At 36.4% G+C, this 27,221-nt stretch overlaps 1 protein-coding gene across 1 annotated transcript; it reads right to left on the reverse strand.

Annotated features, from left to right (window-relative positions):
* Positions 1 to 1,139: 1,139 nt before the first annotated feature.
* On the reverse strand, positions 1,140 to 27,039 carry LOC114054237 (gamma-glutamyl hydrolase-like). Its single transcript, XM_027877416.1, has 9 exons — positions 26,815 to 27,039; positions 24,093 to 24,207; positions 17,146 to 17,196; positions 10,588 to 10,672; positions 9,029 to 9,167; positions 7,038 to 7,144; positions 6,855 to 6,945; positions 3,375 to 3,512; positions 1,140 to 1,327 (listed from the first exon to the last, which is right to left on the reverse strand). Exons 1-9 carry the CDS (start codon positions 26,915 to 26,917, stop codon positions 1,206 to 1,208), a joined length of 951 nt encoding a protein of 316 aa, XP_027733217.1. The 5' UTR covers positions 26,918 to 27,039; the 3' UTR covers positions 1,140 to 1,205.
* Between the last annotated feature and the right edge of the window lie 182 nt (positions 27,040 to 27,221).

The raw sequence follows: 27,221 nt of genomic DNA on the forward strand, positions 1-27,221 counted from the left end.
TCTGAATTTACAAGACGATAAGATGGTACATTTGAAGAAATCTGCAATGACTTATTTTTTTAGTTTGCTGTCACAATGGCCATTTCTTGATTTTTTTATTAGCTGGACTGTAACATGTTAATGGAAAATTGATGAAGAAGGAAAAATCAGGCTCATGATTTTCTTAGGTAATACACTGACTCATCTGTTCTGTTTAAAAGTTTAAGTCATCCTTACATGGAAATGTGTTTTGCATGACTACACATGTGTAATCTATGTCAAAATGCTTTTCAATGTTGGGGGGTGGGGAGAGGGGAAAGAGAATTTAGAGCTCAAAATTTGAAAAAAGAATGTTAAAATTCTTTTTACATGTCATTGGGGGAAAAAACAAAATACAAAATTAAATTTTTAAAAAAGGGGAAAAAAAGCCCACATCATCATGGCAGCTAAGTGGTGCAGTAGATTGTGTACCAGACCTGAGGTCAGGAGGACCTGAGTTCAAATCCAGCCTCAGACACTTACTAGCTATGTAACCCTGGGCAAGTCACTTAACCCTGATTGCCTCCAAAAAGAGGTCTAAGTTGTCTATAAACTGTTAATTTGTAAGTTCTGCTTCTTCCCTTCTCCCATTAGGAGATGTGGCATAGAGTCTAAGGTCTTATATAAAATGCATAGCAACTCATCTAAAATCACTCCAGAAGGTTTGGTACCATCCATGATAAGCAAGTGCTCACTTGACTAATTTAAATTTCTTTCCATTTTGCTTAAGTCTCAAGATTTAAAAAAAAACAACTTAATCTTGCCAACTAATTACTATTCTTCACAGAAATATTAATAATGTTTACAGTTTAAATTATTCTACCCAGATGATATTAAATCACCTGTGATATTTTACAGAATTTCTCCTTCATTCATGAGAGTAAAGATCCTTTCCTACATTTTCAATAAGCCATATTATTATTTTTTTCTAATTTGAAGAAAGCAGGAAGAATATTGCCATCTCTTTAAATACAATGGAATTTTACACCTGCTGATTCAATACACCAAAGTATGATCTAGAAGTCCCATCGCATTGAATGGAAACCTAGTCAGAGAAAGTCTACAAAGGCAAAAACAGAACAAAATGACATAAAAGGAAAAAAATGACCTGACTCCTTTACTGCCATAGACATGAATAGCAATACTTTAATGACTCCATTAACAAATCACTGTGGTTCTAGCAAAATTCAATCAAAAAAATAGCATTGCTGAAATAAAGATTTATCCCCAGTGAAAACAGGACTGTAATTATAAATCAGTTCCTTAGCTTCTTCATCTTTACTTGCAAAATGGTGGTGGCTTTTTCGAGCTAAAAATTATATAAAAAAGAAATATACAGAAAACATGTTAATTATTAGTATCATTTTAAAAAAATCATCTTTTCCCACAATCTTTCTTAAAATGCTTGTTCTTACAAGAAAATAATATTTAGAATATTCAGGAGCATGCGGGCAGCAGTTCAAACCAGTTCAAGAGACACAATTGTTAAATTTCCAGCTACAAGCCTTTATGTTTTGGAAATCAGCAAACACTAAGAATCAGGGCTTGAATTATTATTTAATTGATTGTTTAGACCTAAGGAAGTTAAAGTTAAATGTTAAAGTTGATTAAACTTAAAATATGTCATAAGTGTATTTTTTTCCGGAGTCATTTGTTAAACATTTACCAGTACACTGTCAAGCATATCACTTCTCAACTGGAAAAATAAATATTTCGTTAACCTTCCAAATAAAAGAGCTCCTTGTTTTTCTTCTCATCTACTGATTTCTGTTGATTACAGGTACATAAGTAGCTATTTTTGCCTGGCTCTAGATTGAAGTTTGACTTTCATTAGTAAGTAAGCTACCAGGAAGAAAAACACAAGAGCATAATAAGTATTTTAATTCTCTTAGGAAGAAGGAATGTAATATGAAGACCAAGTAAAGTCATCTATCATGTAAATATCCATTAAACAGCCTTTACTTTGCTCCTTTATATTTAATAACAAGGAAGTCTTTCATTCCTAGCCACACTCTCTATGCCACTCACTTTGGAATAATACACTTTTTAAAAAAAAGAATTGGGTTTTTGTATTAAACAACTTTCAATTCCTCTTAGCACAAATCTATATATAATAGAGTTAATTATGATTAATTCTTACGCTCAGAGAATAAGCAAAATTATTGATGGCAAACAAAAACTAAAGGCAGCTTTGCAAACAGTCCAAAAGAGAATGTTAACATTACAAATCTACAAAATTTTTCACTTGAACCTCATAATTCCATTCATTTCTGTCTATAATGCAAACCTTCTTTAATTTCCTAAATGCGTGTGTAACTCAAATCATTAAACTAAAAACATAATCGCCCATTTGTACCCAAATACCATCGTCACTTGCAATTATAAACACTACTTCAAGGTGAGGAGCGGGGGTACAAATCACTTCATATTAGCTTTCTCTAAGACAAAAGATCTTAACCTGGATTCCACAGGCCACTTGAAGTTGGGTAGGAAAAAAAAATACATCTTTATTTCAGCTTAATTGGTATTCTTTGTAATCCTATGTATTTTATTTTATGCATTTAAAAACATTATTCTGAAAAGAGATCCATAGATTTTACCAGACTATCAAAGGGGTCTGTGACTCAATACAGGTTAAGAAACTCTAAGGCCTTCTGGGAAAGATTTTTAAAGTCACAATTATCTGCATCTAAATTAAGTTTATGGAATGCCTTAAAAGAATAATATTCAATTTTTTCAGAGGGCCCATCAAAGATTTTTATCTTGTCAAAAAAGAATAGTTAGAAAGCATGTGTATACCTCTCACATCCCTCATACCTCTAAATCTTATACTCGTATTTAAGGAATGAACAAAACAAGACAATATCAAAGCTACTGTTCAAGGAATTAGCAGAACTTGCAAAATGATATAATGTTATTTAGCAAAATAAATTTCCCTATTTTTATTAGTATGTCTACTCCTCAAAATAGGACTTTTGTATTATTCAGCTGTCCTCCAGATTTTTTTCTTCCTAGGTCATTTCTGAAACTTCTACATATCTTTATAAGGAATCATTTGACCTAGTGGTGCTGGTAAATGTTTAATGTCTAGCTCTCTGAAAAAAAATGCACAGAAGACACACTTCTAAGTTTAATCTGCATTACAAATATTTCTCCATCACTTCCTTAAGTTTAGATAATCAACAAAACAATAAATCAAGCCCTGATTTGTAGTTTGGTCAGTTTCCAAGGTGTAAAGGCTCACTCTGAAAATTTAATAATCAGCTCTCTCAAGCAGGTCTGAGCTGGTTCTAGCACACTCCTGATTCTACCTGAAATTTCCATAAATATAGAATTACAAAACTAATTTTTCTTACCTTCATTTACAAAGAAGTATGCCATGTAGAATGAAGTTTTAATAGCCATTGGTGTATGGGCTATACCCGTTAAATTCTTCCATTCAAAAGCACTCTTCTCTGGATGCCACTGGACACCATAAACAGGGTAGTCATATGCTAGATTTAAAAAGAAAAAACACAATTGATGATAAAACGCATTAAGATGCTATGTACATTAGTCAAATTTAATCTCTATAAGTGATTATTTTACATGCACCTACGATAAAGTCTTATTCCAATCAATGCTTCATGGTAGCATGGAGGTGATCGTGGGTGCTAGAAGGCCATGTCAGTGGAATGTAAGTGTGGGGGTTTCCCAAATTTGAAAAGCTTTCAAGTTCAGACTTAGAGACAGATTGTCTGTCTGCCTTCTCAAGGTCATCCTAGTAAAATCTGGAGGGGTTCATTACTGCAATTCCTTGGCTAGCAAGTGACGAATTTTTGTGGCTATGGCAATTCAAAGAACAGTCTACTAAAGCAGAGCAGACAACACCCATACCAGTGACTTCATGGATCTTTCAAAGTGTTGAAGAAGCATACTTTAATATATAAATAGAATGTCTGCAATCATCTGATACACCACATTTTGAGAGTTTCAGCTAAATAAAAGGGCACCTGAAATTGGCAACAAAATATTTTATAAAAATGCAACTTTTCACAATATATTTGGTATGGTGCTCCTTTACCAATAAGCAGAGTACAAATAAACTCTAATTGTTAGATTACATCTCAGTATGATAACTAATCATGTATTTCATTAAATCTACACAAATATATTCTATTGCTCCTCACTGTCTACTTTGTTCCTTTTCATCTACTTATATAAAATAGAGAATATAACTTGGAATCATGAGGTTTTAGGTTCAAATTCACCTCTGACACCTACTAGTTGTGTAAGACAAGTCACTCAACGTGGGGAGCCTCGGTTTCCTCTTCTGAAGAATAAGGGGGTTGAATTTGATGACCCCCTAAATCGCTTTCCAGCTCTAAATCTATAATTCCCTTAAGTTGAATCAAAGCAATATATTTTACTAAGCACCTATTATTTTCAAGGCACTGTGCTAGACACTCTTGGTAACTTCTTTTTAACTGGTTTATCATGGCTCAATGATGTTAGGTAGTATATGCATACATACATACATACATACATACACACACACACACATATACACATACATCAGATGGAGAGAGAATGTTACCTCTTTGAACTCTAGATGTCCTAAAGACATCTTAAACTCAGTACATCCAAAACTGAACTCATTATTTTCCCTCTTCCTAAGTTTCCTATTATTGTCAAAAGAACCATCTTCCCAATTACTCAGGATCACAACCTAGGGGTCATCCTTGACTCCTCACTTTCTCTTACCTCCTCCATATATAATTCATAGTTAATCCTAGATTAATATTTCTCTAATTAATATGCCTCCTTGTCTCTGACTCTGTCACTTCCCTGATGTAGGCCCTTATCTCCTCACATCTGGATTACTGCCATAGACCCTCTGGTTGGTTTACCTGCCTCCATCTTCCACTTAGCTACCAAAGTAATCTTACTAAAGAACAGGTCTGACCATGTCACACATATACTACTTCATTCATTAAGCTCCAGTAGCTACCTATTACCTCCTGGTTCAAATATAAACCATCCATAAACTGTCTTCTCCACTTTTCTAGTCTTCTTAGATCTTCCTCACCCTTATATATTCTGCAGTCCAGTGACACTGGCCCAGAGGTATAGAACCAACTCTAAGTGAAAACCCACTGTTAAATATTTTGCATGAGCATTTACACCTCAAAAATCAGCACTCACTGTAAATCAAGGCTTACTTTATTCCTTTGTCAATTGTCTAGACTTAAGAAAGTGTTGATAATGCAGACTGAACTTAAAAGTGTATGTGCATACATTTCCTCCCCTTCCCTCCCCCTCCCCAGCCTGGTTTTTAACATTTACCAGCACACCCTACACTGCTTTATAAACACTGCCTGTGTTCAGCTGGAGTCTAGTAGGAGGCTCAGGGAACGAAGTTACCATCAGAGTGGAAGCCTGGTGATGGGAGGTTAATAATAATAAATGGCATTTCCATAGTTGTTTAAGGTTTGCAAAATGTTGTACACATCCATGATCTCATTTGAGTTTTATACCACCCATGCACTGGCCTCCTTGATGTTTCTTGCATCAGACACTCCGTCTTCCAACTCTGTGCATTTTTACCATCTGTCCATCCCACCTCTCTCCATGCTCTTCATCCTTGATTCTATCTCCTGGCTTCCTTTATTCAAGTACCAGCTAAAATTCAACCTTCTGCAAGAAACGTTCCCCAGTTCCTCTTAATGCTAGCAATGATAGCCCCTTCTGATCTATAGCTATCTTGTTTGTACATAGTTGTTTGCATATTGTCTGTTTTTGCCTTTCATTGCATCTCCAGTGCTTAGCACAGTACCTGGAACACAACAAACACTTAATAAATGCTTGTTCACTCCTGTTCAGAAAATTCAAAGTCCTGCACCCTCATTTTGAAGGTACGTCAATACTTTACATATCTTCTTAACATAATTACTCCCCTCCATTGACTCACCCCATTGATGGTTCTCCCCCACCTAGTGGTAATGAACCTTCTGACAATGAGCCTTTCCAAACTTAGGCTATTACTCATAAAACAGACATTTAATCCATCACTGGGTCTGTACTTGTAGTTTTTACAGATGGTAGCCTTTCCAGAACTTATCTTCCACTGGTATAGTCTTTGAGAATCCAGGGTCACCTCTACACTAAAATGAGGTATCAAAGTAGGCTTTCATATTAAGAATTTATAAATAAATGTTATTAAAGTGTATGTATTACACTTTTAAATTAATTGAGATATTCCTGCTTCCTATGCCATCCTCCTCCAACCTATGCTCTAAGACCCAGAAAAAATAATTATTAAAAAGGAGGTTAACATGCTTCTTCTTCACTTGACACATATCCAAAGGCACATACACCAAAATGCTCATTCCATTTTATCCCTTCTTTCCTACTTCCTTTAATCAGCTGCTATTTTCTTTCTCTAGTCACCCTTAATCTTCACTCCTCCCTTCTCTCCCTCTTTCTCCTCCCTCCCTCTGTCTTCCTCTCTCCTTCCTTCCCTTTTTCTATCATTCCCCCTCTCTCTCCCTCCCCTCTTTCTCTCTGTTTCTCAAATTAAGTACATTCACCACTCCTTCTAAAGACTGAATCAAGTAAATGACTATGAAAAGATTAACAATGAGAGTGATATCAAATACAAGCACTTCTCTGACCCCAACGTAGGGTGCAACCTCATCTCACACTTCCTCTACAATCCAAAAAGCGACAAGTCTATTCTTAAGGCTCAACAACTATGACCAATACAGAATAATGCTGTATAACTATAAAAAATATTAGGTGAAAGAAAGTATATATGTTAACTGTAAAATAAAGTGAAATAAAATGCATGCACATACCTTCCATTGTGGAGATAAATTCGACATCTTCATATGTATTTGTAGACAAAACATTATAAAATTCACTTAGCTTCTTATTCATAGTAAAATTCTATGGCATAAAGATTTTTTAAATTACAATTTGTTTTTTCTACAGTTGAGACTAAACTCATTTTCTTTATTATTTTTTTTTAATTGGAGTACCTTCAAGGAAAGGCTCCACGTATGAAAATTTGAAGTTAGGGGTTCTGTTGCAAATGCCTGTAACAAGTCCTTAGGGAAATTCTGGAACATCCTACTCTCACTTACAGCTGAAATGAAAAAAAGAAAAGATAAATGAATAAAACTCACCAGTGTCATTTGTGTTCAATCCAGAGATAACATTATTGGAATATGGTCAATATGAATAAGGACTAAATGCTAATATTCAGATGTTTCAAATCAAAGACAAAATGTGTCCCATAAAAAAATCTAATTGAAGGGGGACTTATGGGTAGAGAATAAATGATTCTTGGAGTCTGACAGGCCCAGATTTGAATTGTGCTACTTGTGTGACCTTGGTCAAGTCACTTACCTTTCTTCAGCCTCAGTTTACTCATCTACAAAATGGAAACAATAATACTAGGAACTCCTACCTCATAAAGCTGTTATAAGGCTCAAAAGAAACAGCTATATATTTATTTTAAAAATGTAAGAAAAAGTAAATCACCTTCAAAGTGAAATAAAATTACCAGGAAAATCTCATTAAACCCCAGTCATATTTAATATCTAACCTTCTTCACCAACATTGCTACGTTTTCTGAGCAAGCTCATCATATTAGTTTAGACTCAAGAGAAAAGTCTACCTAAGTCAAGAAATTATTTCAGAGGGATCATAAGATCAGAGATTTAGAGCCAGAGAGATATCAAAATTCATCTAGTTCAAATCTTTCCATTTATTTCTCAATAAGCACACCAAATCAATGAAGTTACTCACTATGTAACAGATGCAATTACATACATAAATATAATGTGGGAAGAGGCTAGATAAATTGTCAATGAGCAATACAAATCACTTCCTGCCATTCCTACATCAACTATCACACCTTTCCTTCCAGATTCCAGTCTCATTCCTGTTCTATGCATTTCTAGTCATGAAAGACTGATACAACAGCAACCTTTTTTCTCCATAGATCATTCTCTCATTCAGATACGTAGGCACACAAATACCCACATACAAAAATAAACAGATATAGTCTTAATTTTATCCAAAATATTGCTATAGCCGCTGTTATTGGTTCTTTTGAGAGTAGAACAGGGGAAAGAAACAGAAATTAAGTTTCATAAAGAGAAAACTCTCCTATCCTAACTGCAAGGTATAATTGTGGCATTAGGAAGATCTGGCTTTAAGTCTTGCCTTAGATACATACTCATCATATGACCATGGCTAAAGTACTTAACGTCTCAGAGGCCCAGGGAACCACCTCCTTTAGTGGAGAGAGTTTCCATATTGGGAATTCCCTATACAAATGAAATTATAAATCTTCATGGAAAAAATACTAGCCACTAAAAAAAAAAAATCCCTCCTCTAAATAGGTGATTCCTAACAGTTAACCATAAATCATCTCTCATCAGATGAATAGAGGGAGGGGGTAGTGTATTATTTAAAAGAACCTATCTCACTGAATTATTCAATATAAAAAAGAAGGAATCATACTTTCTGTAGAGTGAACAAAAAAATGTTTCAAGCTTACCTGTATCATTATTTTTCAAATATACAATGGTGTGATAAATCAAATATAAAAATCATTTAAAAACATTAATCAATTCACAGTAGCTTGTCATGGATTTCTTCACTCAACAGATGCCAATACTACAATTAATATCAACATGAGAATTTAAAAAATTTGGGGATGTTAAAAAGAGGTCCTCACATTTGAAAAAATTGAGATCTATTGTAGTATATTATACTGTAGTAGACATACTACTGTCCTTCTGTAAATAATGTTTTCTAAAACTCCCAAAGATCTTCAGATCATTTTTCCAAAGGAGTACAAAAATACTTATTCATCTACAAAAAAAAAAACAACTTACCACCTCACTCAAGTAACATGTTGTGACCTGAGAGAATAAAAAAGGATACCTTCGATAATTTTTGCTTAGTGATCTTGATAAATAATTGCATATGGAGGAATCTTTAACAACAGAAAACCTACCTTCAGTAAAGTTTAATGGCAAAGCAATTCCACTAGTCTTGGTTAAAGTTAGTAATAACTCCCCACTGGTCAAAACAGTAAGCTCTTCAAATCCAAGGCATGTTCCCCAAATGGGAAAATAATCTCCTTCTTTATTAGCCTTTATGTAGAGAAAGAAAAAAAGAAACTAAGTTTATGTACTAACCTCGAAGGCAATAAAACACATAAGATGTCTTCCAAGGTGATTTCTAAATCTTGTCTTTTGTCTAAAGCTTACATTGCAATATGTGATCCATGGACTTCTGAGGAGCTATAAGGAAGCTAGGTCACTGTATGATTCAGCTTAATAAATGTGCAAACACATTTCCTATAGATAATAAATATATTTATTTATAATGTTACAGCATATGTATATTATTATTTTTCAAATGCTACCTAGTTGTTATTATTCACAGTAAAATACAAATCATCTAAAAACAATACTGAATTCAGAGTAGCTTTTGGTCAGGAAGTAATCTAGCAATCAGTGGATATAAACACCACTAATACCATATGAGGACTCACAAATATATTTATATCAAAAAAGAATCTTCATACTTGAAAAGGTTGGGAATCACTAGTCAAAAGCCTTTACATTAGTATATTTTAAATGTAGGATCACAAGTTGTTGAGCCTCTCATTTAAAAAAATACTTGAAGGCCAGTTAATGAAAGTTTTACTGTATATACATCTGAATTTACACAAGAGAAAAACCAAAGCTAATTACTTACTTTACAAAATGGTTATCGATAGGGTTCCTTTAAGTAGCAATTTTTTTCTATTACATTTTAAATTATTGCATTTGTAAAAATTCAAGTTCACTCACGGATAGTCACTCAATAAATTTCTGAGCATATAAAATATGCAAAGTGCTAAAGGAGAAAAGAGATATGTATAAAAAGAATTCAGGACTTTAAGTAGCTTAGTAGAGAAAATGAGACATCTGTATAATTTAAGTCAGGAAAAGGTAAGCACATCATGAGTGATCCAAATAAAATTCTACAGGAAGTTAGAGGAGGAAGAAATTACATGAATGATAAAAGACTTCATGGAAGAGGTAAAAATTGGTCTGAGCTTTAAGGATGGGTAGGATTTGGCCAGACAAAGATGAAGGTTGGAGAGAATGCGTTTCTGATACAGAAAACAACAGCATGAGAAAATACATTGAGAGGGAGAAGTTATGTGAAGCTCAAGCACGGACAAGTACAGCCATTTAGCTGGAGCGTGGGATTTACAGAAGCAATGGAAGGCGAAGTTGGAAAGGGAAGTTAGAGCCAGACTATGAAGAGACCTGAATGTTAAAGTTAAGGAATTTAAAATGAATCCAGATAGCAATAGTAAGGCACTGAATATTTTAGAGGAGGGAGTAGCATGATCAAAGCAATATTTCTAACAGATTAATCTGAAGGTGGTATACAAAATCCATTTAGGGATGGGAAGAGAAGATGTAAGAAAGAGTAGAGGCAGGAAGACCAATGGAGGGGGGAGGGGAAGAGTCGGGACTATTATAATCTGGAAATGAAAGATCAATTGAAGATTACCTTCAAGGCCTTGTCATAAAACAGTCGGGCTACATAGCTATATTTTGAAGACTGAAGATTGACACCTCCACCAGGAAAAAGTATCCTGAAATCCAATATCAAATGTTTGTTTGTTTTTTTTTTCCACAGAAAATAGACAATTTACTTAATAAGTAAAATTTGTAGTAAGGATAAACATATGGAATAAAGGAAATATTAAGTCACAGGTGAAGTGTAGTTAAAATTCACAGTATAGCAAAGTTTATATGAAAATGAAGACATTAGTGTTATCTAAGAAGTTTGTAATTACAAATAAATTCTTATTCAGAAACAACAGTATTTTACTTCTTTTCTTTTTAAATTATCAGAGATGTCAAGCTGGAAGCAACCATCAAATCCAACTCCCTCACTTTACAAATCAGGAAACTGAGGCCCAGAGAGATTAACTGATTGGTCAAGAGTTACCGATATATGAAGTGTCTGAGGTAGAACTCAAATCCAAGGCTCCAATTCCAGGGCTCCATCTACTATATCACACTGCCTCTTAATATAAAAAGTCTTTGAATATTAAAGAAACTTATTCATGTGAGAGCTACAGTTATATTCTCATATCTTTATACCTGAAACTACTTTAGATTGGGTCTTTTAAATACCTTGATAAAAAAGTGGCCGTAAAATAAATACATTCAAAGGATTGGATAGAAATTCAGAATTAGGAAAGTGTGAAAATCTAAAAGTCCAGAAACCTTAAGGAAAATGAAGTGATTGTTTTCAGCTGAAGCTTGGTAGATTTTGCTCCACCTCTTACTTTAATTCTATGTAGTGTGTATTTTGGTTTCAAGTATGTTTCTTTGAAACAACATATTGTTGGATTCTGGTTTCTAATCCATTCTGATATTCTCTTCCATTTTATGGGTGAGTTCATTCCATACATGTTCACAGTTAAGATTACTAACTGTATATTTCCCTCCATCTTTTTCTATCATACTTATAAATTCTCTTTTTAACTCTATCCCCTCTTTAAAGGTCTATGCTTCTGACTTCTGCCTCCCTTAATCTACTCTCTTATTCTCCATCCCCCACTTCTCTTAACCTCTTTTCCTCCTACTTCTTTGTCAGGTAAGATGAATTTCTGTACCATACTGTGTGTGTATATATAGTCTTCTCTTCTTGAACCAGTTCAAATGACAGTGAGGTTCATATGTTGCCCACTCCCCACCCCCATTGCCCTCTCTATTGTATATAGTCTCCCATGAGTGTCTCATTTATGTGATCATTTTCTCCATTCTTCCTCTCCTTTCTCCTCTCTCCCAGTGCATTCCTCTTCCCTATTCTTCCATTTTTCTTTTGAGATCATTCAAACATAATAGAATTACACTCAGATCATTAGATTCCCTCTAAGACCCCTGGTGATAATAAAGTTCTAAGAGGTTCCATATACTATGTCCCCACATAATAATGTAAACAGTTTAACCTTTTTTATTCTTTTTTGATTTTGCATGTATATTTACTTTTTAATGCTTTCTCTTGAGTCCAGTGTTTAAATGTAAAATTTTCTATTCAGCACTGGTCTTTTCATTTGGAATGCTTAAAAGTCCTCTATATTTCATTAAATAGTCATTTCCCCTCCCCCATTTGCTGGGTGGGTTATTCCAGGTTATGATCTTAGATTTTTTTGACTTCTAGAATATTGTATTCTGAGCCCTCCATTCCTCAATGATCATGCCTTCTAAATCTTGTGTGATCCTGACTTTAGCTTCTTTTTGGGTGTTTGCAGAATTTTCTTGCTGACCTTGGAGTTCTGGATTTTGGCTACAATATTCCTGGGAGTCTTTATTTTGGAGTTTCTTTCAGGAAGTGATCAGTGAATTCTTTCAATTTCTACTTTGCCCACTGGTTTTAAAATATCTGAGCAGTTTTCCTTTGTAATTTGTTGAAATATGATATCTAAGCTCTTTTCTTGTTTGTGGATTTTAGGTAGTCTAAAGATTCTTAAATTTTCTCTCCTTGATCTATTTCCCAGCTGTTGTTTTTCTGATGAGATATTTCATATTTTCTTCAAATTTTTTTTCAATATTTTAACTTTGTTTTATTATTTTTTGATGTCTCATGGAGTCATTAGCTGCCACTAGGTCAATTCTAATTTTTTTTTTTTTTGGGCTAGGCAATGGGGTTAAGTGACTTGCCCAGGTCACACAGCTAGTAAGTGTTATGTGTCTGAGACTGGATTTGAATTCAGGTCCTCCTGACTCCAGGGCTGGTGATCTATCCACTGTGCCACCTAGCTGCCCCTCAATTCTAATTTTAAAGGAGTTATTTTCTTTAGTTAATGTTACGTATCTCTTTTACCAAGTTGTTTATCTTCTTTTTATAACTTTTTCAATTAGCTCATTTATTTTCTCATTTTTCCCTCTACCACTCTTTTTTGGTTTTTAAAATTATATTTTTCCCTAATTCTTGTTAAGCTTGTGCCCAATCTGCGTTTTTCTTTGAAGCTTTGTTTGTAGACATTTTCAAGCCATTGTCTTCTCTGTTGGTATGTTGAGCTGTCACCATGGATGTTCTTCATGGTCAAGTTCTTGTTTTGTTAGCTCATTCTTTCAGTCTACTTCTTCACTTTGGACTTTGTTGGTGATCTCTGCTCAGCCGGGGGAGGGGGGGGGAAGGAGAGGAGATATCTGGCCTGAGCTTCTGCTGTTTCCACAGCTCAGTCTGGGGCATGCAAGTTTTCAATGCCTCCAAAATGATGGGATCCAGGGAGAGGTCTGTTCACTGCCCTCCTTAATAAGCCATGGAAGTTCCTGAACCAGGTTTGGATCTGTTGGCTTGTGTGCAGTTGAGTTTCAGCAGACTGTTGTTGGACTCCATCACTGTCAGCCCACTGGGAGGTTTTGCTTGCTCAAAGCAACTGAACTGCTGGCTCCCTCTTGGTCTTGATCTTCAGCCACTGCTAGCTTAATGTGCTGAGCTAAAGGTCAGAATTGAGTCACCAATCTGCTCCTCTACTTAAAGCTGTAGAACTAAGTTTCAGGAATTTCTTTTGCACTCAGGACTTAGCAAGAGCTTCATACCTAATGGAGGCTGCTCTTTTCCACCCCTGATATGTGATTCACAGCTAGGTAATGGGTAACAGATCTTCCAGATGGCACCTGGTCCTGTTCCCAGTGCTAGTTCAGGGATCCCCTGGGATCTCTTTCTGTTCTGGTGCTTCCTCTCTTGGTGCTCTCCCAAAAAATCAACTGATTATTAACCCTTCTTGGACACAATTTCACAGCAACTCTCATCTTACTCTCAGCCTTGTGACAAATATTTATTTTTAAAGCAAATTCAAAATAGTTTTAATTTTAAGAATCATGAAGCACTCTTTAAGATAATGAAGATATAAAACTAGAATTGGGAATCAAAAGATCTCATCATTCAATCCTAATATCTGCAACAAATCACTTTTGAGGCAATACTAACTTAGGACATCTGTCAAAAGTACATACAGCATTTATTATAAATGTAAGTACATTGATGTAAAAACTAATTCTTCCCTTTATGCTATCTTTTGTGGCACATCTGACCCTTAGTATTCTAGTGGCAAAATCTGAAAACTGCTGGCACCCATATATAAATATAGGTATAGACTTAGATATGATTATACACACACATATACATATGCACACATGTGTGTGTGAATGGTGGCCACCTTAATTAAGTTACAAATTATTAAGAAGACGTAAAATTTGGAAACAAATTGAAAAGAAGAAAAAAAGAAATGTGAGAATTCAACAACACCTACAAGGCACTACAGAAGGCAAAAATTAAAATTTCAGACCAAGTAGACACTGGAAAATTCTGTTATGGAGACAATACAATTTTAAAAGCATGGAAGGAATCATAGGATCATAGATTTAGAGCTAGAAGAGGCCTTGGAAGTCACTGAATCTAACCTCCTCATAAGTTAAGTAATTTAAAGAGGTTAAATAATTTCCCCAGAGTCACATGGCTAGCAAGTATATGAGGCATGATTTGGCCAAAATCTTTCTTTTTTTATTACTTAATTTGCCCTCAATTAAATTATTTTCTCTTCCTCTCATCTCCCTCACTAGAAAAAAAGAAAAACAAAACCCTTTTAACAAGTATGCACAGTCAAGTAAAATAAATTCCCACATTGGCCATAACAAAAAAAAATGTATGTCTCATTCTATCACAGAGGGAATTTTTACCAAAGAGAAGTGATCAAGAGGACATCACTAACTGGCCCAAACACCATCAACTTTGTAATCTCCAGAAGGTATTTGTGAGAATGATCTACATGAGTATTAAAGGTGTTCATGATGAAATATAAGAAGGAACAGATAAATGATTTTCTACAGCAAAACTAAATTTTACAGTCACAGGACTATAATTGTAAAGGATATGAGGTCCCATGATGCTTGTTTGTTTTTATGAGATTAGAACTGTATTTTTTTCTTTAAATAAGTTATTTGCAGAATCAATTCTGCCCACTTGCAAATTGTTTTCAATTCATCTCTAGAGTCTAGAAGATAATTAAAGGAAATATATAGAGATAAATCATAGCAATAGCTCTAGCATACATAGCATAGCACACTAAGTATTGTCGTGAAAGTCATGGGGAAATTATTACAGGTTCTAATGAGTACAAAAAGTATATCTGATACTAGGTATAATCTGGAAGATTGGATAAAGTATTTAGGAGTTATTTATCATTTTGTCTTCTGTAGCACTAGATTTGGAGTGAGATGATCTCAGTTTAAACCTTGGCTCTGTCGTTGAGTGACCTTTTGGGCAAGTCGGTTGTCTGGGCCTCAGTTACTTGATCTGTAAAATGATGAGGCTCTCTAAGTTCTCTTCTATCTCTAAATCTATGATCCTATTTTCCTACTGTCTATATACTCCATCCATGCTCATATGCCACAGACAGTACTTGGCAGTAGAAAAATCACAAATAAATCCCTAGCTATAAGTTCCTGCCCTCATTACCCATATTTAAGCAGGTAAGGGGAAAGGGGTGGTATATGTCCAAGAAACAGGAAGGTCAATCAGTATGAGTGACCTCCATTCCTTACTTACCAATCATGACTGATGTGTGAGGAAGCAAGATGGGATCTATGAAGGTATAATCCTGAGCCTGCTCAAATAGTTCGGATCCCTTCCAGGTGGGAAACTGACAATTTACAGCAATTAGTTAACATGCAAAGTCTTTGAGAAGTTCAAATGTAAGGAATCTATAGAAAATCAGATCCCTTTAAGGAAGGGGCCACCTTCAGCGTATTAGAAAGCTAAAGAGCTTAATACAAAAATGATTCAATTACAAATAAGTTTTGATAAAGGAAGGGGGAAAGGAAGTTGACTCAGTAATAAGCAGGAGTAAGAAATAATCATTTGAGACCTTCCCTGAGAATGGCAAGGCAGATCTCTTAGAGGGACTAGGTAAATAACAGGAGATGAGCACCAGTATAAGGAAGCCATGTTACCAATGATTTTTAAGTCATGCAGATACCAGAAGAAAATCTGTGAAGGCTTTAAATACTTAAGCTATAAATATCTCATTGAGAGACCTGGATAAGCAGTGGATTAAGTTAATTTCAAAGCCTGGAAACCCTCTATATAAATAAAAAGAAAGAAAAAGTTTTCTCATGGAAAGAAAAGTCAGAATTTAAATACTGATTGTTAGTAATTGAGTTTAGTGAAAGATGGAACTATCTTGTATTCTTTGTTTGTATTCTTTTAAATCCAGCCTTGCATCTTGATTTAATTTATTTTTTAAAAAAAGATTATATTGTTATAGCAATAGTATAAATAATTAACAAAGAGCTATATTTGTATAGCTGAGAGTAATTGGCTAAATTGTTTACATGCTTTTTTTCTCAATGACATCTGAATAATTGTGTCAGTTACTGTATTTAGAGGTATAGTATCTAAGATTAAAAAATCAGCCTCTATGGAGTTTATCTTGCATATTCAAGTCTATCACGTGCTGGTTTTACAATGCAGTTAAAAAATAGTATCATTATGTTCTTCCGAGAACTTTCTAAAGCAAGAAAAAAAGACATGTTTAAACTGCCCACTAGACATATCTAGGAAATAATGACAACCATACCATAGGGATAGGGACCAGACCTGTGTTTTTGCTGTTATCAGAAACTCCTTTCCTCTATCAATGCAAAAAGAGAAGCTTCTCTGCAGTGTTTAATCTTGGAAAGCTGCCCAGAGCACTGAGAGGTCCACACAGACATTACATGGCAGAAGTGGGATTTGAAACGACATTTTCCTGGCTCTGAGGCCAGATCCCTAACCTCTACACCATGTGGCTTCTAAGAAACCCCTAAAGGAAAGTGATTATAGCCAAAGTAGAGTATGTATGTATATATATATTTGTGTGTGTGTGTGTGTGTATAACATATATATACATATAAACACACATATTTACACATAAATACACATATACATATGTGTGTATGTATATCTATATGTACATTATACACATATGCCAGTACTTATGCAATAATTATTTCATACACAGTACATGTGTCTCTATATATGTGTGTTACATACAAGCCTGTAACTTACCCATTGATAGACTGGAAGAGATTATCATATTCTTCATCTGAAAGTGTTAATCTGAAACCAACAACAAAAATAATGACAGGGTAAATCTGCTTGAAACTTTAATGTTATAATTACATGCCTAAAATAATAGCTTTTTAAAAATCAAAGTAACGTACACATATATGTGTGTATATACACATGCACAGATATACCTACACATACATGTATTTATAATTTAGTGAACTTATAATTATGATTAAACTACAATTTATATGAATAAAATGAAATTTATATAAATCATGTATGTAACATTTTATTCACTACTCAGGGTATAGAGTGCTGGGATTGGAGTCAGGAAGATAGGAATTCAAATACAGCTCATGGCACTTACTAGTTATGTGATCACAAGAAAGTGATTTAACTGTATTGCAGTTAATTAGAACTCATCTAATAAATCACAGGCAAGTTGTTAACTACAATGGAGAAAAGACTCCCCACACTAGCAGTTTCTTATTTCAATGAAATCACAAATCTTTTGTGTGTCCACATAACCTCACAAAAATCATATGAGGCAAGTAAATAACACCAATATTACTCTTATCCCCATTTTACAGATGAGGAAACTAAGACTGAGAGTGTAGCTACCTAAGGTCACATAGTTACATAGCCTAAGAGGCAGTGCCAAGATTCAAATCAGGGCTTTTACATCCAAGCCTAGTGTGCTTTCCACCACTTTGTGTTAGAGAAAGAAAGATGAGTGCAATCATTAAAAATCCAGGCAAAATATAAATTTAGAGCATTTAAAGTGTTTATTATCCCCACTCCACTTTCAAAGTTCTGAAGCCATTCTTTTCCAAACTAAGAAAAATAATATCTGCTGCATTCCTGTGTATTCACACATGAAATCATCTTTATGAATACTGATGTTAATATTTGTTAAGCTTTGTGAAGAAACATGAAGAGTAGCATAGTTTGGTGGAAAAGCAATGGACTTGGACTAAGGAAGTCCATATATCCTGAATGATATTTATCAACTAAGTGATCCAAGATATCATTTAACTTCTCTGAGACTCAGTTTCCCCATATGTAACATGAGGCTAAAAATGCTTTCACTCTCTCTCACATAAGGTTATTATTCAGAGTGTTTTATATAGCTTGAGGTACTATATGAATGTTTTATTACTATTGGAAATTTCTTGTGTCTAATTTTATATATGTAATATAGCTATATTAAAAAAAAGTTTCCCTAGTTTGGAAATGAAGAGAGCTATGTATCAAGCAATCAACAGCCATTTATAAGTGCAGCTATGTAGCACAGTGGATACAGTGTCGTGTGACCATGGGCAAATCACTTAACCTCTGTAGGCCTTAGTTTCCTCAACTGTAAAATGGGGATAATAATAGCACTTACCTCTCAGGGTTGTTGTGAGGATCAAATAAAATAATAATTGTAAAGCAACTTAGCACAGTGTCTCACACATAGTATGCACTATATAAATGTTAGCTATAATAATTATAATTATTATTAAGTGCTTACTATGCATCAGACACTGTGCTAACTGCTGGGGATACAAAGAAAGACAAAAACGTGGTCTCTGACTTCAAGAAGCTCATATTCTAACTAGAGAGACAAAATGCAAACAACTATGTACAGTTAAGACATATACTAAGTAGATAAAAGCTAATATTAGAGGGAAGGCAAAAGTGGGAAGGACCAGGAGATGTTTCCTGCAAAAAGTGTGGTTTGAGCTGACTTTGAGCTGACTCCACAGTAAGTGGAACTGAGGAGGGAAAGGATTACAAGAGCTGGGGACAGCCAGTGAAAAGGCACTGAGTCAGAGGTGGAGGACCCTGTGCAAAGTACATCAATAAGGCAGGTGTTGCTGGATCATAAAGTATGCAGAGGGAAGTAAAGTGTTTGAGAGGAACAGAAACATTGGGTGAAAAAAAGGAAGCTGGTAGTTTACTATGAGATCTAGGGAATGGACATAGTGGGAAGTTCATTTTGACAGAACACAGAAGGGTTACATGATAGTCATGCCAAACACCAACTAGTTGGGAGCATGGACCCATTTGCCAAGGACAATTATGCTAACATGTACAGTCAGGTAAGTTACCTTAGGATAAGATTTGCATGTCCTATAAATTCAACCATTATGTACTCTGTAAGTGTTACTTTATTCAACTACCTTGCCCTTGGTTGCTAGTTTTTGGGTTTTTTTTTAGGCAATTGGGGTTAAGTGACTTACCCAGGGTCACATAGCTAGTAAGTGTCAAGGGTTTGATCTGAGACCAGATTTGAACTCAGGTCCTCCTGACTTCAGGGCCAGTGCTCTATCCACTGCACCACCTAGCTGTCCCGGATGCTAGTTTAAAAAAAAAAAAAAAGGAAAACAAAGGCCAGCTTTTCTCTTAGGATGAACCAAAGGAAAAGGAGTGGCCAGGCTGGGTTAGTCAAGGACTGGTGAGAGCAGTTTGGCCCATCAGCAGAGGTAAAGTAAGTCCAGAGCACAGAAAAGGAAAGGGAAGTCCAGATGGGGCTAACACTACACCTCAGGGATGCTCACTTGCCTGCCTACAATCCCAGCTCTTCACAAGCCACCTGAACAAGAAGAAACCTAAGCTCTGTTCACCAGCAGTGATTTCTCTCTTGCTGATTAAAAAAAAAAAGTGAAATGAGTTAAGGATACCCAATGCTTTCAGATCGATAATGACTGAACCCGGAGCCTTGTTAAGATATACATCATCATGACCAATTTTGAGAGACTTAACTCTTCTCAGCAATACAAGGATCTATGACAATTCCAAAAGACCCATTATGGAAAATGCTATCCACATTCAGAAAAAGAACTGAGTCTGAATGCAGATCGAAGCATACCATTTTCTCTCTCTCTCTCTCTCTTTTTTTTTTTTTGTTTCTTCTTTCTCATGATTTTTCCCTTTGGTTCTAATTCTTCTTTACAACAGACTAATGTGGAAATATGTTTAATATGATCATATATATAGCCTATATCAGAATGAATGCCTTCTTGGGGAGGGGGGAAGGGGGAGAGAGAGGGAAGGAGGAAGGGGGAAAAATTTAGAACTCAAAATCTTATAGAAGTGAATGTTGAAAACTAAAAACAAATAAATAAAATGAAATTTTTTTTAAAAAAGAAAAAGATATACATCACCACATTTAATATAGTAGAATGTGAGCTTCGTAAGGGCAGGATCTGCCTTGCTTTTTTATTTGTATTCCCAGTTTTGTATAGTTCCTAGAATCTAAACAATTAGTATCTTTTTTCATTCAGTCAGTCAGTCAGCCTGAGAATAAAGCCAACCTTAACCTATTTTTCCTACTCCTCCTACATCCAGTTACTAAGTCCTACTGATTTTCCCCCATAATGTCTCTCAAACTGATCTATACCTCACACCTGAATTATTACAAAAATCTTCAAATTGATTCCCACCACCCCCAATTTCAACTTCTTTCCACTTCAATCCATCTTTATATACTGCTACCCAGGATTCTCCTGACCCCCAGTCCTACTTTCTTTCTCTTATGCCATGCTGCTTAGCACTTAAAAAGTAGGAGCCCATATTCATTGAGCACATGAAGAAATTGTCACATCTTGTAAATATTTAATTAAGGATAATGATAAAAACTAGGTTAGCTTTAAGTAGACAGGATTCTGTTAGTAGACTGCATGTATTTACAGAAGAATTTTTGTTGATATATTACAGAATAGATACATGTTTACTTTGAATAAAGAATGCCCACTCTACAGAAACAAAAATTTGTGGAAATCTTTAACAGCATATCTCAGGATATAATATATTAGTACTCAGTATACTTGTGATGCTAGGGCCACAGCACAACCCTCTCCTCCCCCAACTACCACCCATGACCCTGCTGCTCTTTTCTTTGGCCTTTTACCATTTCTCAATTACAAATCCCTGAATTTAGAGAAATGAAGCTTGCTGGTGGTTTATAGGGGCAGCCACCACCCCCTTCTCTGAACTGCATGTTCAAAATGAAATCTGCTGTCAAGAAGGACCTTTCCTCCCCTACAGCAGGCAAGCTTCCTGAAAAGAAAGCTTAGTCCCTAAGTATTACAAGGAAACATTCAGGGGGGATAACTGACGTATTTGGAAATCTTGGCAGTCATTCATGCTTCCATGGACACTAACAGCCACCATGTTTGCTTTTTACTATTAATACTAATACCAACTAAAAACTAACAAGAACCTTGTTCTCTCCTAGTTCTTCTCTCAGTCAGACTTCTTACTTCTATTAGGTTTTATCAGCAGAGCCAGATGGTTCAAACCTATCTCACCTACATATTAAAGGAGTTCTCAGTTTCTAGCCAATTCTATTTGTCGGGCTGTAGTTGTTTAGTCCTTTTAGAAACTACTTCCCAACCCAAAACTCTAGATAAAAGATTTCCTGCCTTGATTAAGAGCTAGCTCCCTCTCAACTATCTCTTCTTTACTCTCTGGTCATGAATGTGGGAAGGGCCTCCATTTTAGCTCCTAGCTCCCACCAAACAAAAGCACCATTCCTCTTTGACTTCTTGAAGTTTGCCTCTCCAGACTTCAATCCTCAAGAAAATTAGTCATTCCCTTTACTCATTCCCTTAAGAATTCTAACTTCTGACCTTAAAAACTCTTTCTCACCTTTGATCTCTGCTCTCTGAAGTGATCAGTCTGAAGTAAATTCTCTAGCTGCTTATGAAGGTCTGCAATGGAGTTATTTAGCTTAGTCAGCATCTCTGCACTGTGCTCTACACTGGGAGAAAGGTTGCTTAGCCTGTGGAGATTATGAGGCACCAGGACAAAGGATCTTCAATCTGCAAGCCTGAGCCTGGCCTTTCCATTGAGAATTCTGTTTTCTGCTTAGCAAAGTTGTGGGTATCTCAGACCTTCAGGGTGTTGCTTCCCTCCTTCCTTTCCCTGCTCATTGATAAGGTGTAGATAACAGTAATGAGACAATAGTGTCTGACACATGGTCAATGGACTGTGCTTAGCCACAATTGTGTGGGTGCTTATATTAACTTTGTCATACCACATTATCCTAAACACACCACACTCACCACATACAAATGTACCACTCACCTATAGACAGGGATAATATGGGCTAGAATCCACATGTAGTTGTTATCTCAATGCTGTTTCACCCTGGGATTCTTCATCTTCTGCTCCTTTTTAATTTTTACCATGTTTGCTGACCCTCAAGTCACTATTTGTCTAATATTTAAACAATGGAATTTTGAGGACATTTTGAAAGCTTGTGGAGATGATGTTTGAAATTCAGATTGTTCCAGAAAATTCTGGACATAGGTCATCAGAGATAACAGACACACCCTGAGCCCAGGCCAGTCAAACAGTGGACACCCTTTCTCAGCCTTACTCCACTGTTTCCAGGGGGCTTCAGATTATTGACTCATGGATCAGGACTTCCCCTTCAAGAGTTCCTTTATAGATTCTAGTTTTCACACTTATATATTCATATGAATATGTATATATGTGTGTATATGTATATGTGTCATAGTATACACATATATGCATATGTATAGAACATAGTATCTCCTCTCCTCATAATGGCATCTTACATAATAAGACCTTACAAAAATTAAAGCAGAGACATCAATAAAACCACTAATAACCTGAACTTTATTATGAACTATATTATTATTTATTATATATTAATAACCTGAATATTAAACAAAATATATCAAAAATCTTTGGAAGGAATGATCAGAAGTGAAGCATACTAACAGTGAGCCTACCTTAAGGTAGAAACATACTGAACCAAATTTTTTTTTAATTCTTTGCCAATGAAATCATAGTTCCAATTTTTAATACAAAATAATGGGACAATGTATTTATACTTTAAAACCTATTTTAGAACACTTCTATTCTGTAAAATGAGGAACATTTTAATTTCCCAAGACAGGTGGCAGCATAAAGAAGGGGAAATGACTGAGAAATTTCTAGAAACTATTTGCAAAGCTTTGATAAACTGAAACGAAATCTATCCTTCATTTTCAGCAGCAAAGATGAGACAAATCACTTAAACTCTGTTCAGGATAGCATATCCTCACAAAATGATGTAAAAACAATGCAATATAACAAAAGCCTGAGATATAACTATAACTCAGGGGAATGTATATTAAGTTAGTGGAATATTCTGGGACATTCTAGAACATTTTAGATCACTGAGGCAAATCAAATATTAAACAGCCTTTTTTTGTGGAGAAATTGTTCTTTAATTTCTTGATAAAGATATCCTTTAGCCCTACCAAGTAAAGTAAAACCACCAAGTTAGTTTTCATCTTATGAGAGTCTATCCTAGGCCACTGATTTAAGCTGGAGAGGATTTTAGAGGTCATCAAATCCAACTCCCTCATTTTATAGATGAAAAAACTGAGGCACAGAAAGGTTAAGTGACTTGCCTAGTGTCACACAGCTTGAACTCAGGTCATTATGCATCAGCAAGACCATGACTAGGAAGGAAGCAAAAGCTACAAAGTATTCATTTGAAAAATCATATGTAAATTTTCTGTGTCTTCCTTTCAGTGAAGGATCTCTTTGTTCTGATATGTTATAGGAGTGTTTTTTTTTAAAGTAGTTTCTTTTGTTCCATTTTAAATGAATTTTTTATACAAAACTCCAATTACTTTTTAATGCTTGTCCTTTTTATGAAAACATTTCATTCCTTTTCTATTTTCTCTATGTGTGTGCCCTATCCTAACCCTTTCTGTTACTTGAACACCTTTTTTAGAAGCTAAGAAAACTTCCTGTTAAAGGATGTAGCCATGATGTTCATAGACAAAATTAGATATCATAACATTGGAACAGAAAAAAATCCTCAAAAATGACAAGTCTTAGTCAGAAGAGTAGAACCACCATTACACGATGATCTTAATTTTAGAAGCAAAGCATAGTACTTTCTATAGACAGTATAAAGTTAGCAAACACTCTACCTGATTGGCACAACCCTTGCACCTGCAGACTCCAGATATTTTACATATGAAGCAGCAATGTAATACTCTCCATGTTGTTTGAAATTTTTGTTATGGTTAGCTTGTGCTAATATTCCTATAAGTATTCCAAAAGAAAAAAAAAAGTTATTTCAAGCAACAGCCTGTTTTGCTACAGCAGCTCAATTTTATTTAAGAAAAAAAAAAGACAAATCCCATAGTTATTTTTATTCACAGAACTAAGTACATAAAGTCTCAAGTATGCAAAATAGGTAGATTAAAGGGGAGGACTATCAGAAGCTATGTAAGGGGTCAGGGCAGTGTTTCAGAAATCAACGGGTTTAAGAATACTAATTCTCAATGAAATGAGGTCCAAATTTGGCCAAGAGCTGATTAGTGCCATCAGCTTCCTTCTTCACAGAATCATAAGGAGAGAAGCAGTCAGAAAGATCACATAGTCCAATCTCAATGCAAGGATAAAAACCTAAGGCCCTGAGAGTAGTAGTAACAAGACCAAGGCTACTCTGTTGTCTTAACCCCAGGCATGTAGATTTAGAGCTGGAAGGAGCCTTAGAGACGGAATCCAACCCCACCATTTGACAGATAAGGTAGCTGAGTCCCAAAGAAGTAAAGCAAGTTGCCCCAGATCACACAGTAAGTGTCTCAAGTGGATTGGACTCAAGTTTTCCTAACTCCTAGTCCAGTGCCTCATCCACCCTAACAAGAAAGCCCCTGTTGTACTTCCACTACTTGAAAAGGCAATAAACGCTCTCTACCAAGGGAATGCATTAATGTCACCTAGCCCTAATACTCTACAAGTGCTCAGGCCTCTCTAGTAACTTTAGTAAACAGGTCAAAATTGTAAGCCAGGTTGGGCTGGAGGTAGTGGGAGAAAGCAGGGTGGCCTGGGTTCCTCTGCTCATTTAATCTAGCAGGCTTGCACAGTAGGGAGATGGCTCAAAGTCTGGTCCTCAGATTACTGGCTTCTGACATCTCTAGGAAGTTCCCTCAATATTACTGAGCACATCTTTTTCTTGAGGTTCTACAGACTGCCATGGGTGGCCCAGGGCAGCCCCAGTAGGCCAGCTCCTACACCCAGTCTGCCTAGGACATTATAGTATCAGGAACTCTCATACTACTATTAGTGTCCAGGGTGACAAAGCAGAAGGTGAAGGTTCTGATGACCAAGATGAACACTGATGACAACAGAGGCCTTGCCATCTGCTCTGCTAATTGTGCTGGCCATTAAGAACGGGCATGTGGTGGGCAAATTTAGATAAAGACCAAGTGGAAGCTTTCCTCAAGAAGCTGATCAGCCTGGGGAACCTTTGTTTCCCCCAGCACCTTCCAAGAAGAGCGCTAGCCCTTTTTTCACTGGTGCTCCTTGTGGCCTCCATGTATCTAGCTCCCAATGGCCCACCCTGGGTCCTTCTAGAGAAGCATTCTTCATCTCTAAACATGGGAATCAAGAGTACTTCCTAGTTGTTTGATTGTAGAGGCCTGGCAGGCAAGGAAACGATGCTGGGGATGACTGTTTTCTGACATTTCCTAAAGCCAACAGTATGACACACTGGCCCCTAGAGTTAGGAGTTCAAAGCCCACCTCTTAAGATTACTATTTTCATGATCTGGACAAGTCCCAAACTTCTGGAGTCTAAATTGCCTTATCTGTAACATGAAAACAACATGACTCTGCATATTTCAGATCACAAGAGTCCAGCTTCTACGAGCATAAATTTTGAGACAAAAGAGAACTTTAGGGTGATCTGTTGCAGTCTCCTCATTTTACAGATGAATAAATCAAAGTCAATTTATTATTAATTTAAATTGAAATTATATAACTTCAATTATACTCATAACTTAAATTATGAGGTTAAATAACTTCCAAAAGGTCACACAGCTAGCAAGTAGCAGGGCTAGTATTTGAAGTCTTAATGATGTAGCTAGATACTTTTCATACGGCAGCTAAGTCCTCTTCACAAGACAAGTATGTTAATTAAAATAAGGAAAATGAAGTTTTCTAACGTTTTCTAAAGCCAACAGTATGACACAAAGGAAAATTAACTACTGGCCACCAAAGTCAGGGGTTCAAAGACCTCCTCTAAAGGTGGCTATTTTTATAACCTGGGCAAGTAAAAACATCAGTAAAATAGGAGTTGGGCTAGATGGCCCCTGAGGTCCCTTCCAGTTCCAGATCAATGATCCCATGAGTCTGATCAGGCACAAAGGCTCACACAAGGCTAGTGTCTGCAGCATCAACTAAAGCTGACATTCATTAGGCTGCTGTAGGACCAGCGTGATTCTAGAGGTGATGATACTTGGCTTCTACATCTCAGCCGGAAAACGCGGAGTCTGCCTTTCCAAGTCTTGGCCAAGATCGATCCCAGAGGGAGCGAACAAGTAATAAGCTATTCCACAATCTGCAGCTAGACGCTAGGACTCTGCCGCGTCTACACTGTCAAGCATTGCTCCTTGGGTGGTAAATTAAAGCATGGGAGGGACTGATGATGGAGCAGTAACTCTGTTCCTTCCAAATTGCTATCTCACACCCCACACACCCGGGGATGGGCAGGCTGGGCAGGCTGGGCGATGTCTAGCACGTCCTTGGACTCGGGCGCTCACTCCTACGACATTCCTAGGATCCCTCTTCCTCCTCCTGCCCTGGACCCTTAGGGCTGAGCCCCCCACACACGCACACCCCAACGCCCAGACCCCCCTCCTCTTACCGATGATGGGCCTGTCGTTGCTGCCCTCCTCGAACAGCTCGCCCCTGACGCTGCAGAGGAGGACAGCTCCCAGCGCGCACAGACGCTGCCAAGGGCTCCCCATCGCGCGTCTCTCAGGCCTCCTCCGCCACGCAAGTGGCTTCTCCCCAGGTGGACCAGCGAGAGACTGGGATCGGTGCAAGAGAGCGTCCGCAAGTGCCGGGGTTCTCTCCAACACTGGGCGGCGGCTCACATCGGAAGCTTTTTCAACTGCCGAGAAACTAGAGGGAGGGAGAATTGCCCCATGGGAAATGTAGTTCCGAGGATACTGCTGTATAGGGACACCCCCCCAGTCATCATCACCCTCTAATCTCCAGCCTCTGTGTGTGTGTGTGTGTGTGTGTGTGTGTGTGTGTGTGTGTGTGTGT

This window comes from Vombatus ursinus, unplaced genomic scaffold (assembly GCF_900497805.2).
Source record: "Vombatus ursinus unplaced genomic scaffold, bare-nosed wombat genome assembly UNPS02014812.1, whole genome shotgun sequence".
NCBI lineage: Eukaryota > Metazoa > Chordata > Mammalia > Diprotodontia > Vombatidae > Vombatus > Vombatus ursinus.